This window comes from Neofelis nebulosa, chromosome 2 (genome assembly GCF_028018385.1).
Source record: "Neofelis nebulosa isolate mNeoNeb1 chromosome 2, mNeoNeb1.pri, whole genome shotgun sequence".
Lineage (NCBI taxonomy): Eukaryota > Metazoa > Chordata > Mammalia > Carnivora > Felidae > Neofelis > Neofelis nebulosa.
Genome location: NC_080783.1, coordinates 170837161 through 170855320, shown reverse-complemented (window position 1 = coordinate 170855320; position 18160 = coordinate 170837161). Strand labels below are relative to the sequence as shown.

Sequence of the window (18160 nt, the reverse complement as noted above, 5' to 3'; positions counted from 1 at the left end):
AAAAAAAATTAAAAAAAAAAAAAAGACAGTAAACAAAAGGAGTATGTACCTGGCATTAAAAAATTCAAATTTCACAAAGAGATAAAAACAAAAGGTACATCTCTCTACCATCTCCAATCCCCAGTTCTATTCCCCAAATGTAACCACTTAATATTTTATCAGGTATCCTTCAAGAAAAAGATGTGACGGGGCGCCTGGGTGGCTCAGTCAGTTAATCGTCTGACTCTTGCTATCAGCTCAGGTCATGATCTCAAGGTGCATGAGTGTGAGTACCACACTGGGCTCCCTGCTGATAGCGCAGAACTTGCTTGGGATTCTGTCTCTGCCCCTCCCCTGCACGCTCTCTTTCTCTCTCTCTCTCTCAAATAAATACATAAACTTTACAAGAAAAAAAAAAAAAAAGATGCATCTACTTTTTAATGTCCACATATGACATTGTACAAACCTTTTTTGATACCTTATATTATACACTTAATATATCTTGGGAATCTTTCCATATCAGCATATAAAATTAGTAATGGTCTAACACTACTTATCAAGCATTTACAACTTGTGTGCCAGATACTGTGTAAAGGGTTAGATTTGTTATACCTCATTTAATCCTCAGAAAAACTCTATGAAGTAGGCATTATATCAGGATACTTAAGCATCAAGAGGTTAAGGTCACATAACTAATAAGGAATAAAACCAAGATCTGAACACGGAGCCCCACTCTTAAAACACTGCTCTCCTAATTTTTATCTGCTACAGAGGTCAAGATATGGGTAAACCAGAACATATTTAGCCAGCAGTCTCTATTGGTAAATATTTAGGCTATTTCTAGTTTTTGCAAAGATTATCACTGTAATCCAAGCTCCATTAGAGATTTTTGTCTAAATCTAAAATTATGAATGATCCTTATTTTCTCTTTTGGGCCTTTTGTACTTCCAAGTTTTCTGTAGCACCATATATTATCTTATAGTCAGAAAAAAAACAGATATTTTTAGATAAACGTCAAAAATAAGGTAACTTCCCAAGCTTATTAAAGGTAGAGAGGCAGGGTTTGTATTCAGATCCACAAAGCTCCTAAGGCCTATTTCCTTGGAAGTAAGTTTCCAAAAGTCAATGATTCTAGCTACAGTTCATATTAATGAGTTCTCTAGTCTCAAAAACCTAGCCTATGAGGTCAGCTAAAGATACTCAGTGAAAATGTCTAGTGTATACACTAACATATTAATAGGAGCACTGTAACTACAACCACCACCACTGTTATGATCTGCATCCTATCTTTCATGGCTGGCCAAATAAAACTCCTGTCTGAGGCCCTGTCACTTATCAGTTAGCCTGTGTTGAACTCTTCAGGAATTTAGGTTCACAGTGGACCAGTAACCACTAAAGGTCTAAGAAAACAAAAACAGATAGAGGTTGATTTGTTAAAACCAAAGAACAGAAATCCTTCTATATAATACACTTAACATTTAAGACATAGTTCCTTTTTGGGGGAGGATAAGGAAAAAAAGATGTCGATGACTCATGTATCCCATCTGACACAATTTTGGAATAGCATATAAGTCAAAGATTTAGAAAGCACTGTTTGAAAGGGACGTGGATGTCTCCATCACTCTGATCTAGAATATTCCACCATAACTCAATTTCCTCAACTAAAAACATGGTGATAACATTGTTGCCTACCTCATAGAACATACCATCTTATAACTACACACAAAAAGAATTTAAAAATTTACCATTTGAAAAAATTAACACTGATCTGAAATTGGCAACTAAAAAAAAAACTGAGGGTGGGGGGGGGACATAACCTCTACTGTAAAAAGTCAATCTTCCCAAAAGGAGATAAATGTATCTTCAATTCCACCCTACTTCATAAAAATAAAGCCAGAATCTCCCACAAACATATAAACTATATCCTGTATACAATTAGTTGCTAAGACCTATTCATGCTCTTAAATACTTCTCAAATCTTTTTTCTCCTTCCCTTTTCTTTTTTTTTTTTTAAATTTTTTTTTTTTTAACGTTTATTTCTTTTTGAGACAGAGAGAGACAGAGCATGAACAGGGGAGGGTCAGAGAGAGGGAGACACAGAACCTGAAACAGGCTCCAGGCTCTGAGCTGTCAGCACAGAGCCCGACGCGGGGCTCGAACCCACGGACCGTGAGATCATGACCTGAGCTGAAGTCGGCCGCTTAACCCACTGAGCCACCCAGGCGCCCCTCTCCTTCCCTTTTCTACAGCATCTGCCTACAAACAGTATCATACTTAATGGTGAAAGTCTGAATGCTTTCCTCCTTAGACTGGGGAGAAAGCAAGGGTATCTGCTCTCACTATTCAACATTGTACTAGAGGTTCTAGCCAGTGTAGCAGGGGAAGGAAAGAAAGAGACGGAAACAAATCAAGGGTGTTCATATTGAAAAGGAAGAAATAAAACTCTTTACTCACAGCCAACATAATCCTATATGCAGAAAATCTAAGGAACTCGCAAAAAAACTACTAGAAATGGGGCGCCTGGGTGGTTCAGTCAGTTGGGCATTGGATTCTTGATCTCGGCTCAGGTCATGATCTCACAGTTTGTGAGTTCGAGCCCCACACTGGGCTCTGAGCTGACAGGGAGGAGTTTGCTTGGAATTCTCTCTCCCTCTCTCTCTCTGCCCGTTCCCCACTCATGCTGTATCTCTCTCCCAAAATTAAACAACAACAACAAAAAACCCACAAAAAAAAAACAAACAAAAAAACATTACTAGAACTAACGAGTTCAGCAAAGTCAGAGGATACAAGTTCAATATTCAAAAATCAATTGTATCCCGATATACTACAATGAACAAACCAAAAACAAGTTTTTAATTCCATCATGGTAACATCAGAAGCAATACTTAGAAACAGATTTAGCAAAAGAAGGACAAGACTTACATACTGAAAACTTTAAAACTTTGGTGAGGGGCGCCTGGGTGGCTCAGTAGGTTAAACGTCCGACTTCGGCTCAGGTCATGATCTCACAGTCTGTGAGTTCGAGCCCCGCATCGGGCTCTGTGCTGACAGCTCAGAGCCTGGAGCAGGCTTCAGATTCTGTGTCTCCCTCTCTCTCTGACCCTCCCCCATTCATGCTCTGTCTCTCTCTGTCTCAAAAATAAATAAACAAAAAAAATTAAAAAATTAAAAAAAATAAAACTTTGCTGAGAGAAATCAAATAATACCTAAATAAATGAAGACACAGTCTGTTTGTGGATCTGAAGACTCAATATGGTTCAAATGGAAATTCTCCCCAAACTAATTTACAGATTCAGCATAATCCCTATCAAAATCCCAAAAGGAGGGGCGCCTGGGTGGCGCAGTCGGTTAAGCGTCCGACTTCAGCCAGGTCACGATCTCGCGGTCCGTGAGTTCGAGCCCCGCGTCAGGCTCTGGGCTGATGGCTCGGAGCCTGGAGCCTGTTTCCGATTCTGTGTCTCCCTCTCTCTCTGCCCCTCCCCCGTTCATGCTATGTCTCTCTCTGTCCCAAAAATAAATAAAAAACGTTGAAAAAAAAATTTTTTTTTTTTAAATAAAAAAAAAATCCCAAAAGGATTTTTGCAGAAATTGGCAAACTTTATACTGATGTTGATCCTGAAATGTTTATGGAAATGCAAAAAGTCCAGAATGAGTAAAACAATTTTGAAAAAGAAGTAAAAAGTTGGAGGACTCACACTTCTGGATTTCAAAATTTACTATAAAGTAATACTATTCAGAATACTGGTACTAGTCTAAGAATAGACATACAGATCAATGAAACAGAACTGAATGTCAAGAAATAACCGCATTTATGGTCAACTGATTTTTGAAAAAGGTACCAAGGCAATTCAATGAGACAAAAAATAGTCTTTGCAACAAACAGTGTTGCAAAAGAACATTCACACACAAAAGATGAATTTAGACCCTTATCTCACACCATGCACAAAAATTAATGCAAATGGATCATAAACCTAAAGTAAGAGCTGAAACTATAAAAACTTGCAGAAGAGAGAAGGAAATCTTGACCATGAATTAAGGAGAGTCTTAGAGAATGACACCAAAATCATGATCTATAATAAGAAAAAAAAAATTTGACGCATTGGACTTCATCAAAATTTAATATCTCTGCTTCAAAATTCACCATTTAGAAAATAAGAAACTAAGCAGACAGGGAGAAAATATTTGTAAATCATGTACCTAATAAAAGACTTGTATTCTGAACATATAAAAAAACTCCTACAATTCAAAAACAAGATTAAATAACCAAATTAAAAATGAGAAAAAGACAGGAATAGATATTTCACCAAAGAAGATATGTGAATGGCCAATAAGCACAAGAAAACATCACAAAATCATTAGGGAAATGCAAATCAAAACCACAATGAAACACCACTTCACACTCATTAGAATGCCTACAATCAAAAAGAAAACACCAGTGTTAGCCAGGATGTGGAAAAAAATCTGAACCCTCACATATTGCTAACGAAAATGTAAAATGGTGCAGTTGCTATGGGAGAGTTTGGCAGTCCTTAAAAATTAAACATAAAATACCAGATGACCCAGAAATTCCGTTCCTAGGAACATATTCACAAGAATGGACAATAGGTATTCAAAAGAAGCTCGTACATGAATGTTTGCACAAGCACTATTCACCATCGCCAAAAGGTAGAAACAAGCTAAACGTCCATCAACTGATGAACAGGTAAACAAAATGTATGACAGACATATAATGGATTATTCAACTATAAAAGGGAATGAAGTACTCATACACGCTGAATCATGAAAATATTATGCTAAGTGAAGGAAACCAGGCACAAAGAGCTACATATGTAGAGGAAAAGCAAATCTAGAGAGAGAGGCAGGCAGAAAATGGGTTAGTGGTTGCCTGGGACTTGGAATGGGAATAGGAAGTAAATGGGCACAAGGGATTTTAGGGGGTGATGGAAATGCTCTAAAAGTAGATTGTGGGTGATGGTTTCTCATAACTATCAATTTACTAAAAATCACTGAATGGTACACTTAAAGTGAATTAATTTATGGTATGTAAAGTATACCACACAGATTCTGTGTCTCCCTCTCTCTCTGCCCCACCATTGCTTGTGCTCTCTCTCTCTCTCTTAAATATAAATAAACATTAAGAGAAAGAGAGAAAGAGAGGAAGAGAAAGAAAGGAAGGAAGGAAGGAAGGAAGGAAGGAAGGAAGGAAGGAAGGAAGGAAGGAAGAAAGAAAGAAAGAAAGAAAGAAAGAAAGAAAGAAAGAAAGAAAGAAAGAAAGAAAGAAAGAAAAAAAGAAAGAAAGAAAGAAAGAAAAAGAGCCGGGGTACCTGGATGGCTCAGTCAGCTGAGCAGCCAACTTCAGCTCAGGTCATGATCTCATGGTTTGTGAGTTCTAGACCCACATCAGGCTCTGCACTGACAGTAAGAAGCCTGCCTGGTATTCTCTCTCCCTCTCTCTGCCCCTTCCCCACTTGCACTCTCTCTGTCTCTCTCTCTCTTTCAAAATAAATAAATAAACTAAAAAAAAAAAAAAAAAAAAAAAAAAGAGCCTAGGAATGACTGGAATTGCTCTGTGAAGGTAAGAGGAAGAAATTGCTTCCCAGTCAGAGAAACAATGATAAAGGGAGGAAAAAGAAGAGGAAGAGTGGAGTCTCTAAGAAAGTCTTGCACCCTTCAGCTCCTTCCCACAATCCCTGTATCTTCAGCAAAGTTTATGAAAATCATTAAATGGCTGATATGACTGCAGTTTTTGGTGTCAGAGGACAAATGAGATGCAGGAGTGCAGATGCAGAAAGAGGCAAGGGAAGTCCAAAACACAAAATCGAAGCAGACCTCCTTGTGAGGGCTAGGGATTGGCATTAAAGTCAGAGCTAAACTCGGGGTGCCTGGGTGGCTCAGTCGGTTAAGTGGCCGACTTCGGCTCGGGTCATGATCTCACGGTCCGTGAGTTCGAGCCCCGCGTCGGGCTCTGTGCTGACAGCTCAGAGCCTGGAGCCTGTTTCGGATTCTGTGTCTCCCTCTCTCTGACCCTCCCCCATTCATGCTCTGTCTCTCTCTGTCTCAAAAATAAATAAACGTTAAAAAAATTTTTTTTTTTAAATAAATAAAGTCAGAGCTAAACTTAAAGTTTTATGGAACAGGGATCCACGGCTGCATCAGGCTACAACGCTTTTCTTTAGATTTTTGTATTTACCAGTTACATTTGAATTTTAGCAGGTAGCACAATTGACTATATTGCTATATGTTTAGATAATTTTAGTGATCTCAACAAGTTACAATGAACAATTTGAAGGAATATCAGTTGTTTTGGTGTGACCAGCACTCTAACCCTCCTCCTTCTTTTGGTTAGGAACCCCTTCTTTTTGGTAAGGAACTCCTTACTTAGGATTGGGTGGGGCTGACACCATCACCTCTCTCCTCCAAGCTGAGGTGAACAGGTGACCAGGAATGGCCAGCAACCCCTATATCCCTAAACACAGTAATTTGTTCAAGGAAGGACATGTGATACAAGCCAGACCAATAATTGAGTTCCTGAATGTTTTCTGCCAAAACTAAATGGTAGGATTTAAGCCTAGGGCTGTCAACAATCATTGTAACCATTCAGTGGAAAATCTATCAAAGATGCGAAGATGAGAGGCTGCTGATATCATCTGTATCCCTGGACCTGACATACTCAGTTATATGCAAATTAATCTGACTGGAGATTCTGTCAAATGCAACCAAAATGTCTCCTCTGTAAAAAGCCACTGAAAAATTAGTGACACATCTACACTGGTTGCCAAAGGGGTCAAAATGACACAACCCAGAAGTGAAGGGGAGTTCACTCTCTGAGGAGATTGAATTGACTAACGGAAAACAGGATGCAAGAGAAGAGCAGGGAGATAAATTTCTTCTTCTAGACAGACTCCCATCTACTGATGTGAGAAACTGTTCCTCTATCCAAAGATACCCTGTGTGACCAAGCAAGCACACCTGCCAAACAATGTCTCTCCAGTCCTTTGTGAAGCACTGGCCAATGAGATAAGGTACCACCTTACATTGTTTCCCATCTCTGCCTCACTTCCCTTTTCTCAGGATCCCTGGGATTATGCCTCCCAGATAAACCCTCAACCTTAATCCTTGTATCGGTCTCAGTTTTCTAGGGAACTCAGATTAAGAGTATCTACAAAAAAACCTACAGCAACCATTAGGCTTACTACTAAGTGAAACATAGAAAGCTCCCCTCCCTCTGAGATCATAAACAAAATGAGGACACTCAGTATGAATACAATGTTAAATAGAAAGGGTTATAATCTACATAGTAATGCAAGATAACCATGTATAGAGCAAGACAAAAAAGCAAATCAGCTATAAGGTCTGGAAAGGAAAAAACAAAAATTCATAATTTCCAGATGATATGGCTGTCTATATAGAAAATACAAAAGTCACAGATACATTTTTAGAATTAACATGAATTTAACAAGGTATGTAGCTAGATACAAAATGGTTATATACTTAGAAATAAATCTAACAAAAGATATGCAAAAACCTTACAGAGAAAATTATAAAATTTTGTTGTATGATATAAGGAAGACCTAAATAAATGAAGAGATACACCATAATCAGGGATTGGAAACTCAGTATTATAAGGACGTCATTTCTCTGTCAAATTGATGTTTAGACTCAACGTAATCCCCATCAAATTCTAATAGGACTTGGGGATTTTTGTTTGTTTTTTGGTGGGTTCTAAAATATACAAGGCAATTCAAAGGACTAGGGGAAAGCAAGACACTTTTTTAAATGGTGGGGGGAGTTATTCTACCAAATTCTAAGCCTTATTATAATTAAGAGTATTTATAATTGGTGAAAATATGTATAACCAGCCCAAAAAAACAAAATAGAGAACCCAGACAAAGACCCACAAATAATGACACAATCTATTATAGAAGTGGCAGGGCAGGTCAATAGGGAAAGGATAATCTATTTGGAAAAAAATTAAAATTCTTATACACATATCAAGTCCAGGCGGAATATAAACCTAAATATAAAGGAGCCAACTAGAAGGTTTATGATAATATACATGAATATCATAATGACCACAGGTTTATAAAATATTTCTTTTCTTTTTTAAGTTTATTATTTATCTTGAGAGAGAGAGTGAGCGAGCAGGGGAGGAGAGAGGAAGAGAGAGAGAGAGAGAGAGAGAGAGAGAGAGAGAATCCCAAGCAGGCTTCATGTTGTCAGCACAGGGCCCTACCCTAGGCTCGATCTCACAACTGTAAGATGACCTAAGTGGAAACCAACCAAGAATCAGACATTTAGCTGACTGAGCCACCCACAAGGTAACAAAATATTTCTTAAAGAAGACCTCAAAAGTACTAACCATTAGAAAAGAGAGAGAGATAAACTGATCAATTATATTAAAACTAAGAACTTAGTTTTCAAAAGACTCCATAAAAATAATTTCTTGAGAGGGAGAGCATGCACGAGACAGAGCAAGGGAGAAGGGTAGAGGGAGAGAGAGAAAGAGACACCTTTTTTTTTAATGTTTTTATTTATTTTTGAGAGAGAGAGAGAGAGAGAGTGCAAGTGGGGCTGGGGCAAAGAGAGGGGGACAGAGGCTCTGAAGCGGGCTCTGCACTAATAGCAGTGAGCCCAATGTAGGGCCTGAACTCATGAACCCAGAGATATTACCCGAGCCAAAGTTGGGCGCTCAACCAACTGAGCCACCCAAGCGCCCAGAGAAAGAGACTCTTAAGCAGGTTCCACATTCAACCCGGAGTCCAATGTGGGGCTCAATCCCATGACCCTGGGATCATGACCAGAGCAAAAATCAAGAGTCAAATGCTCAACTCACTGAGTCACCAAGATGCCCCTCCATAAAAAGAATTTTTAAAAACCACAGGGTGGGAAAAGATATTTGCAAAACATATAATCAATAAGTGGGTTAATACATTGAATATGTACAAAGTACTCACACAAATCAATAAGAAAAAGAATAATACAAAGGGAAAAAACAAAGGGGGAGAATGGCAAAAAATTCAAATAGGCAATTTACAAAAGAGTAAATCCAAATAGTCAATACGCATACAAAACAGTGCTCAATCTCATTAGTAATCAAGCAAATACAAATTAAAACTTTTACAGTAAGACAGCATCATGCATGCATCCACCAGATTGGTAAAAATGAGAAAGTTGGCAGGACCAAGTGATGGCAACTATGTAAAATAACACTGTTGTGGGAGTGTGTATTTCTTCAGGTATCTTTGAAAACAGTTTGGCATTACCAGATAAACTTAATGATGAATAACACTGCTAAGACAAGCAATAAAAAATACTTAAGGACCAGCAATACCATACCTGAATATATACCCTAGAGAAACTCATGCACATGCATACCAAAATACATGTTTAGGAATGTTCACAGGAACATTGTTTGTTTTTTTTTAAATGTTTTATTTATTTCTGAGAGAGAGAGACAGAGGGTGAGCAGGGAGGGACAGAGAGAGAGAGGGAAACACAGAATCCGAAGCAGGCTCAAGGCTCTGAGCTGTCAGCACAGAGCCTAACGGCCAGGCTCGAACTCATGAACTGCAAGATCAGGACCTGAGTCCCAAGTCGGAAGCCCAAATGACTGAGCTACCCAGGCGCCCCCGGAACATTGTTTGTAATAGCCACAAACAGGAAACAATCCAAATGCCCATCTACTGTGGAATGAAAAACTGTGGTATATCTATACAATGAAATAATATAAACCAATAAAAATGAACTCCAACTATCTATAACATAAATTAATCTCACAGATAGAATTTGAACAAAAGAAGCATCACAAAAAAAGACAATATACAATATGATTGTATTCAAATGGAGTCAAAAACAGAAAAAAATATATTGTTTAGAAATGCATTTATAGGGGGCATCTGGGTGGCTCAGTCAGTTAAGCATCCGACTCTTGATTTCAGCTCAGGATATGATCTCACAGTTCATGAGTTAAAGCCCCACATAGGGCTCTGCAGTGACAGCACAGAGCCTGCTTAGGATTCTGTCTCCTTCTCTCTGCCCTTCCCCCCGCTTGCTCTCTCTCTCTCTCTCAAAATAAAAAAAAATAAGCTTAAAAAAAAAGAAAGAAATGCATTCACAGGTGGAAAGAATAAAGAAAAGCGAGGAAATGGTCATCCCAAAAGTAAGGATAATGAATGGGAGTGGTCTGCAGGAAAGTGTAAGATTGAGAAGAGAAAGGATATATCAGAAAGAAAAAACAACAGAACAGTTACAGAGATGGGATTGAGCAGAGCATTTGTGGGGGGTACAAGTAAACTAGAGAGTAAGTCAACAAGAGAAGGACCAGATTATAGATTTAAAATTCAGGCAAGAGGGTGGGGCGCCTGGGTGGCTCAGTCGGTTAAGCATCCGACTTCAGCTCAGGTCACGATCTCACGGTCTGTGAGTCTGTGAGTCCATGAGTTCGAGCCCCGCGTCGGGCTCTGGGCTGATGGCTCAGAGCCTGGAGCCTGCTTCCGATTCTGTGTCTCCCTCTCTCTCTGCCCCTCCGCCCGTTCATGCTCTGTCTCAAAAATAAATAAACGTTAAAAAAAAAAATTTTTTTTTAAATAAATAAATAAAATTCAGGCAAGAGGGGCACGTGGGTGGCTCAGTCAGTTAAGCGGCTGACTTCAGCTCAGGTCATGATCTCACGGTCCGTGAGTGTGAGTTTGAATCTCACATCAGGCTCTGTGCTGACAGCTCTGAGCCTGGAGCCTGCTTCAGATTCTGTGTCTCCCTCTCTCTCTGCCCCTCCCCTGTTCACGCTCTCTCTATCAAAAATAAATAAACATTAAAAAAATTTTTTTAATAAGATAAAATGCAGGCAAGAGTTTGGGTTTAACACTTTAACAAGCCACTCTATATTCTTGAACAAAAGAATGCCATGATAAAAGCTGTATTTTAGGGAGACTTCATTTGCAACACATTTGAATTACAGGAGGTAAGAGATTAGATCAGCTCTAGCCCCACTGAAGTCATCAGGAAGTGAGGTAATGAAAGATGCTCCAAGGTGGCAGAGCGACATTCACTGAAACACTTCTTACATGTCCAGTTTACACAAGATTCTGTGTTCAACTCTAGAGATAAAAAGACACAGACCAGTCATCAAAGAGCTCTGAAAAGCAGTATAAAGTAGGGGGAAAGGGGGAATGTGGGGAATTGAGGGGGGGGGCAAGAAAAATTACAAAGACAAACCCAAAAAACAAGAGCTCATGAAATCAGTGATGAAGAAAAAAGTCAAAGACCCCTAATCCTCAAGCGTTCTCTAATTCCAGTACACATAAAAGTACCAGGGGAAGCACAGTAATATGGCCCAAGGGCCAATGAGAACAAGCAGGAAGGGGCTGTGACTGTACCACATACATGTGAGAAATGTGACCAGAAAAAAGGAATAACTGGTTGGCAGCTAGAAATGCCAGAAGATTCAATGTTTCTTCGTTTTATGATGAGAAAAGCGTAATAAGTCTTACGGTTTAAGGGAAACATATATGAAAAGAAACAGACGGAAGATAGAAAGGAAAGGAAAAAATTATGAGAGCAAGATTCTGAGAGAGGGGTGCTTTGGTGGCTCAGTTGGTTAAGTGTTCAACTTCAGCTCAGGTCACAATCTTGTGGTTCGTGAGTTCAAGCCCTGCATAGGGCTCTGTGCTGACAGCTCAGAACCTGGAGCCTGCTTCCATTGTGTGTGTGTGTGTGTGTGTGTGTGTGTGTGTGTGTGTCCCTCCCCCACTCGCATTCTATGTCTCTCAAAAAAGGAATAAACATTAAAAAAAATTTTTTTAAAGATTCTGAGAGGGGCGCCTGGGTGGCTCAGTCGGTTAAGCGGCCAACTTCGGCTCAGGTCATGATCTCGCGGTCCGTGAGTTCGAGCCCCGCGTCAGGCTCTGTGCTGACAGCTCAGAGCCTGGAGCCTGTTTCAGATTCTGTGTCTCCCTCTCTCTGACTCTCCCCTGTTCATGCTCTGTCTCTCCCTGTCTCAAAAATAAATAAACGTTAAAAAAAAATTAAAAAAAAAAAAAAGATTCTGAGAGAGGTGGCAAGGTATGGGGTTCAAAGGACAAAACACGAGGTAAACTTTAGGGAAGGCACACCTTCAAGCTCATAAGAAAGATGGTTTAATGACATATAGGAACAGTAGCATGCTGAGGTTATAACGGACTCATGTTAGATGGTCTTGAACTTTTCAGCAAGAGATGGGGGTAGGGAAACAGACATTAATAAGAGAAAGGATTTAGAGTAAACCTCATTTCAAATGAGAAGACATTCATTAATAAAAGATCAACTCTGCACTGTTCTGCTCTGCCTCTAACACTAATATGCAACTAAGGGGCAAGAAAGAGGTTAGACACTGAGAGGTGCCTGGATGGCTCAGTCAGTTACGGTTACACGTCCAGCTTTGGTTCAGGTCATGATCTTACGGTTCCTGGGTTTGAGTCCCATGTGGGGCTCTGTGCTGACAGCTCAGAGCCTGGAGCTTCCTTAGGATTCTGTGTCTCCCTCTCTCTCTGCCCCTCCCCCACTCATGCTCTGTCTCTCAAAAAATAAACATTAAAAAAATATATATTTTAAAAAAAGAAAGAGGTTAGATATTCAGCATTAAGATTTTGTAAGATGAGTACAACAAAAGGCCAGGGAGGTATACGTGTCCAAAGTGATAAAAAAAAGGCAGCATTGAAGTAGTTGGTATTATGTGGAAAGAATTTCTTTGATCAGGACTGTGAGAATGAACTGAACAAAGTAGACTGAAAGATTGGGCCTATACAGCCAAAGTTATGAACAGATTCAAAACAAAAAACAAACCAAAAAAATGAGGTTATAAATAAGCCTATATCCAGGAAATACTATTCCTGTAGGATTTTCCTCAAAAATAAAGATCTGATGAAAGCCTTTCAAAGTCTGCTTCTTAGGCAGCAAAATGATAACAAATTAACAAAGGAAAGATGAAGTAGGTAAGGGTAACTTTGGGGATGCTAACTGTAGCACTGTTTGAAAATCTGGAAGTATCATAGAAAACATTTTGCAGAAAGAAAATACAGTCAATTAAAAAAAGTGTAATCTGAAATCAGAGGATTAGGGTTTGAATCCCAATTCAGGCAAATAATTTCATGCTATGTAGGCCTCAATTCTTTGTCTGGATTATGGGAATCATAATAACTGTAAATGATATAGGAATAACAATAGCAGCAGCTAACATTTTTTAATGCTTATAATGTTTCAGTCACAGTTCTAAGTGTTTTGTATGTATTAACTCACTTAATCTTCACGATAACCTCATGGAGGCTTTTATACCCATTTTACTGGAAAGAAAACCAAGACAAGGAAGTTAGATCAACTGCCCAGAATTACATAGCTATTCTGTGGTATATGCAGAATTTGAACCTGTACAATGTGACTGACCTGCTATGTTCTTCACTATGTTCTTTCCCCTTCTCTGGGTAATAAAGATGAGAATATAGTAATAAGTGCTTTAAGTATATCCAAATGTTCATTATTACTGCTGAGTATCAAGTAACAGAACAAAATAATCCAAACAAAAGCCTAGATCATTAATCTACAGTCAACGTTCCACAAAATTATATGCTGGGGGTGATTATAAGGGGAGTAATGAACAATGTATATGCCTTGCCCTCCAAAAGCAGGGAGAACAGACAAGAGGCAATAATTGACATGAACAAAATATACATGCTGCTTTTCTATAATGAGCTGAGTAAAGTAGTACAATCAGTGATAAAGAATAAAGAGCTTTCAGAAATCACAAAATCACAGCCTCAAGAAATAACAGCACTAAATGCAAAGGGTTAGGAAATGACTGAACCAGAAAAGAAATCAGTATAATTCTTTTTAAAGTAAAGATTTTGGAACAATCATAAAGCTTTAAACAGAAGAAAAAGAAGGCTTCGAACAGCAACAGGCTTTTCACAGAGCAACAAATTTCATATATGCACATCACAAAATGACTTATCACTCCCAAGAAAAGGTCCAACATCACATTATGAATATTATAATAATAAAAAATTGATGCTGGGCACTTATTATGTAGAAAGCTGTGTTCTAAGCACCATACAGGTACTGATCTGTTTAATTCTTTTTTCTTTTTTTAACGTTTATTCATTTTTGAGAGACAGAGAGAGACAGAGCATGAGCAGGGAAGGGGCAGAGATAGAGGGAGACACAGAATCCGAAGCAGGCTGCAGGCTCTGAGCTGTCAGCACAGAGCCCAACGCGGAGCTCGAACTCATGAACTGAGAGATCACGACCTGAGCTGAAGTCGGACGCTCAACCGACTTGAGTCACCCAGGCGCCCCTGATTTATTTAATTCTTACAACAACCCTATAAGGTAGGTCCTATTATTATCCCCAGTTTATAGATAGGGAAAATGAAGAAGTAAGGTGAAGTAACTTGCCCAAGTTTATTCAATGCAGGCCAGTGCTGGGATGTCAAACCTAGGAAGTTTATCTCCAGAGTATGTGCTATATATACTTCCTCTAGTAGGAAACTAATCAACAGAACAAGAATTTATTCAGAAGTGTTATTTGACCATATTTAGTAACAAGAATGAAAGTACCTTTCAGTCACAATAAGCAGATAATAATTCATCATCTATAACAGTTCTGTCCTCAGTCTTCCCTTCAAATTAATCTGCACATTCCTCCAATACTATCTCATCTACTCCTCTGGCTTCAATTACAATGTATTTGCTGATTCCCCAATCTAGACATCTAGCCCAATCTCCTGCATCTTCAACATCACCAACAACCTAATAAATATCTCTCCTTAAATGCTCCATGAGCACCTCAAAATCAATAGGTCCAAAACTGAATCATCATCTCTTCCCATCTTGTTTCCCACCCTCAAATCCCATCTTCCTCTTGTACTCCCTTACCTCAGTGACTGCCTCCATCATCCACCTGACTGCCCAAGTCAGAAACTTGTATGTCATCCCAGACTCGTCAGTCATCCTCATCTTCTGTACCCAATCAATAACCAATCACCTAAGTATCTCTCCAATCAATGCATGTCTCATTTCCACTGCCTTACTTAATGTGACAACTCTACAAGGCTACATTAATTTGAATTTTTGTTGTTTTGTGAAACTTCCTTTTTTTCTTGTATTTTGTCCTCTCATCTCAGCACAAACTCCATGAATGGAGAACAGATATTGTATATATTTCATATCTAACTCCCTAGTGTGCAATTTCCTGATCAATAAATATTCTCAGTGAAACTTGGTTCTATTAAAGAGAAATGAATACTAAGCATATATGTCAAGCAATACATTTTTAGGGATATTGCCTTCACAAACAAGAAAGAACAAAAGTAATAATTTCCTATTAACTCTAAGGATATACTAATTATTGTTCAGTGTTCAATGATAGTTACTAAAGGCCATGCACCATGCTAAACACTTTACACAAAGTATGGCACTTAATATTCACAGTGCTATGAGCTGGGTACTGTTACTGTACCCATTTTCCAGATGCCAAAACTGTAACTTAAAAGAGCTTAAACAATTTGATTAGAGTGCCAAGTTAGAAAGTAAGGCAGGATTTGAACCCATGGCATAATAGTCCGACACCAGAGCACATGTTCTTACACACTTTTTATTTTGCCTCTTAAAATGAAATGTGTTTTAAAGCGCAAAAGAAAAGAATAATTACGCACAAAGCTTAAATCAAAAAGATGTTAGTTTTAAATGAAAAACGTGCCAAAACAGAGTAACCCTATGGAAGTTCAGGCAGTTAAGAAAAGACCTGTCTGGTCGGTCCAAAAATCGTTAAGATCAGCAAACTAAAAAGATCCAGAACCACAGAAATAAAATTGTCAAAAAAGTAATGCATTCGAATGTTTATTTCTTTTCTTGGGACATTATAATAAAACCAACACTGTCTAGTGTTTTACACATTAGTATATTTCACAATGAAATTCTACAGATATTAAAATCCCCCGCCGTATTTCAATTTTTGGTTCTGGCATCCTACCCGCCACAGGCTGGTAAAAGGTTCGGAAACCTCAACCATGATCACATGCTTACTTCCAGACTCCTAAAATATGAGCCAAACGGCCAGTGTAAAAAGAACACTGCCTATCATCCATCTTCGTCTGGTGCCATGAGAAACAGGCACACATTTAAATTCACATGCTACTAAGATCAAGCTTCAGCCTACAATTCGTCCAAGATTCGGCAGCTGCACACCCGAGGTGCAGACCACAAGCTCTCAACTTTTCATTGTGCCTATACGTTTTAGATTCTGGGTGCACAAGCCCACTTTGAATTGTCCCTAGGTTGCAAAGAGGAATCCTGTCAGATTTCTCCGGAAGGGTGGGAGGCGTAAGAAGGGGCGGCCTCCCACCGGCCCCGAGCCCGCAGCGCGCGGAACCTTTTGTTGGGGTGGAGAAGAGGGCGGACCCCCGCACCCTCCTGGGGGCAAAAGGGGGTGGGCGGGGAGAGAGGGGGAGTTAGACGCCGCGGCGGCCCCAGGCAGCTCGGGGGTGGGGACACAAAGAATTTGGGGAGCGCTGATCGGCCGGCCGGCGAGCTCCCCCACCCGCCCTGCAGTAAGCCGCCGCGAAACTCCAGGCCCGGGCCGCCGAGGAGCTGGCAGAGGCGGGCGCGCCGGCGTGCGGGGCTCCCCGCGCCCCGAGGCGAGGATCGGCGGCGGGTGCGGGCTAAGAGCCCGGGTTGGAGGGCGGCGCGAGGCCTCGGCGGCGCCCGCGACAGCCGCGACCCCCCTCCGCCCAGCCGCGGACCAGGCCGCCGGATCCCCGCGCCCGCGTCGCCACACCCACCCGTCTCCTAGGCCGGGCCCGGGAGGACTCCCGGCTCTTCCTCCCGCTGAGGCGGCGCGCCCCGCGCCTGAGATTTACCTGCTGATCTTCTGGGCAAAGGCGCGGCGCTCGGCCATGGCTGCTAAGGCGGCGGCGGCGGCGGTCTGGGCGCGGACGGGCGGGCGCGTGCCTCCTCGCTCACGCTCCCTCCCTCGCGGCCTCCGCCAGTCCCAGCTCCGGACCGGGGAGGCTGGGGCTGGCGGCCGGAGAGCCGGGAACGAGCCCTGCCGTAATGCTCCTGAGAGGCGCGCAGCAAGAAACCGCTCCTCCCCCAGCGCGTCAATGCCCGCGGGAGCCCGGGCTTCAGAACGCAGCTGCGGCCGGTTGGAACCAGAGGGAAGAATGGGGCGTGGAGGGAGCGACACGCCAGTCCCGGCTGCCTCGCTGCTGCGGGGCCCGCACGACCGAGAGAACACACAGAGCAGCCAGAGAGGGGCCAGCGACTTGGTGAGGCAGGAAAATAAGATTACAGAACGCGTGGGGGGAGCTTGGTTTTCCCGAAAAGGAAGGAGAGGAAATGGAAGATGGGTTTTGCCGAGGGGGGCTGTGCTCTGCCGCCCTGGATGGCTGGATTCTTGCTCCTGCAGCGCCCATCTCCGAGCAGTTGAAAGCACTTTCTGTCCTACTTCGACCTTGTGAATGGGGTCTCACCAGAGAAAGAACAGTTTTTTCTTGTAGAAAAAGAGCCAAAAAAAGATCTTTCTCCTACAGAGGTAACAATAATAATAGTTGACTTGTGATGCTTAGCAAGGCACAGGTTCAAGTTTTACATGCATGATCTTAACTTAATCGTCACAACAGCCCCTTAAAGTAAGTTTTATCAACATTTTAGACAGAAGGAAATTATTCCAGAGAAGCTAAGAGTCTAGCCCCAGGTCACACAGATGGGAACCTCTTCAACTAAGATGTTCAAACCCAGACTCCAGGCCTTTTCTTTGAAGATAAGTGTTTCTCTGTTAACAATACTCTTCCTGAGACTTACTTCCCCTTTTGGATCTCTTTTTCTATTTACAAATGTTGGACCATATGAACTCTAATGTACTTTACCATTTTGACGTTCTATTAAATAATCTCTGTTTACCACTCAAAATGATCTTGCCTGTTAAATCCTATAAAACAAGGACTAGCAGAAATCATGTCTTACTCTGTTGTGATCCCATAGTGTCTAGAATGTTTGGCTCCTAATGCATATTTGCTGATTACTGATGTTATCGTGAAACTAAGAAAAATATCTTGGTTTCTTGTGGTACCTTTACTCTTAAGTATTGCAAGGATTTATGTGTATTTTTTTATTCTATTCTCTCTGTGTCCCTCTGAGGTATGTTGGATACTTGT

The 18160-nt window shown here is 40.8% G+C and overlaps 1 protein-coding gene across 12 annotated transcripts in view; it reads right to left on the bottom strand.

The window, feature by feature from the left end:
• The window catches only part of DOCK7 (dedicator of cytokinesis 7), a 233067-nt gene extending 215634 nt beyond the window's left edge, over window positions 1-17433 (bottom strand). For 11 of the 12 annotated variants that reach the window (XM_058717161.1, XM_058717162.1, XM_058717163.1 and 8 more), the window contains exon 1: window positions 16865-17007. In XM_058717161.1, coding sequence (XP_058573144.1) covers window positions 16865-16902 — 38 coding nt within the window. In that variant the 5' untranslated portion in view covers window positions 16903-17007. Of the gene's footprint in view, window positions 1-16864 lie in introns of all 12 variants that reach the window. The other variant, XM_058717167.1, reaches the window with a different exon arrangement.
• Window positions 17434-18160: the final 727 nt, after the last annotated feature.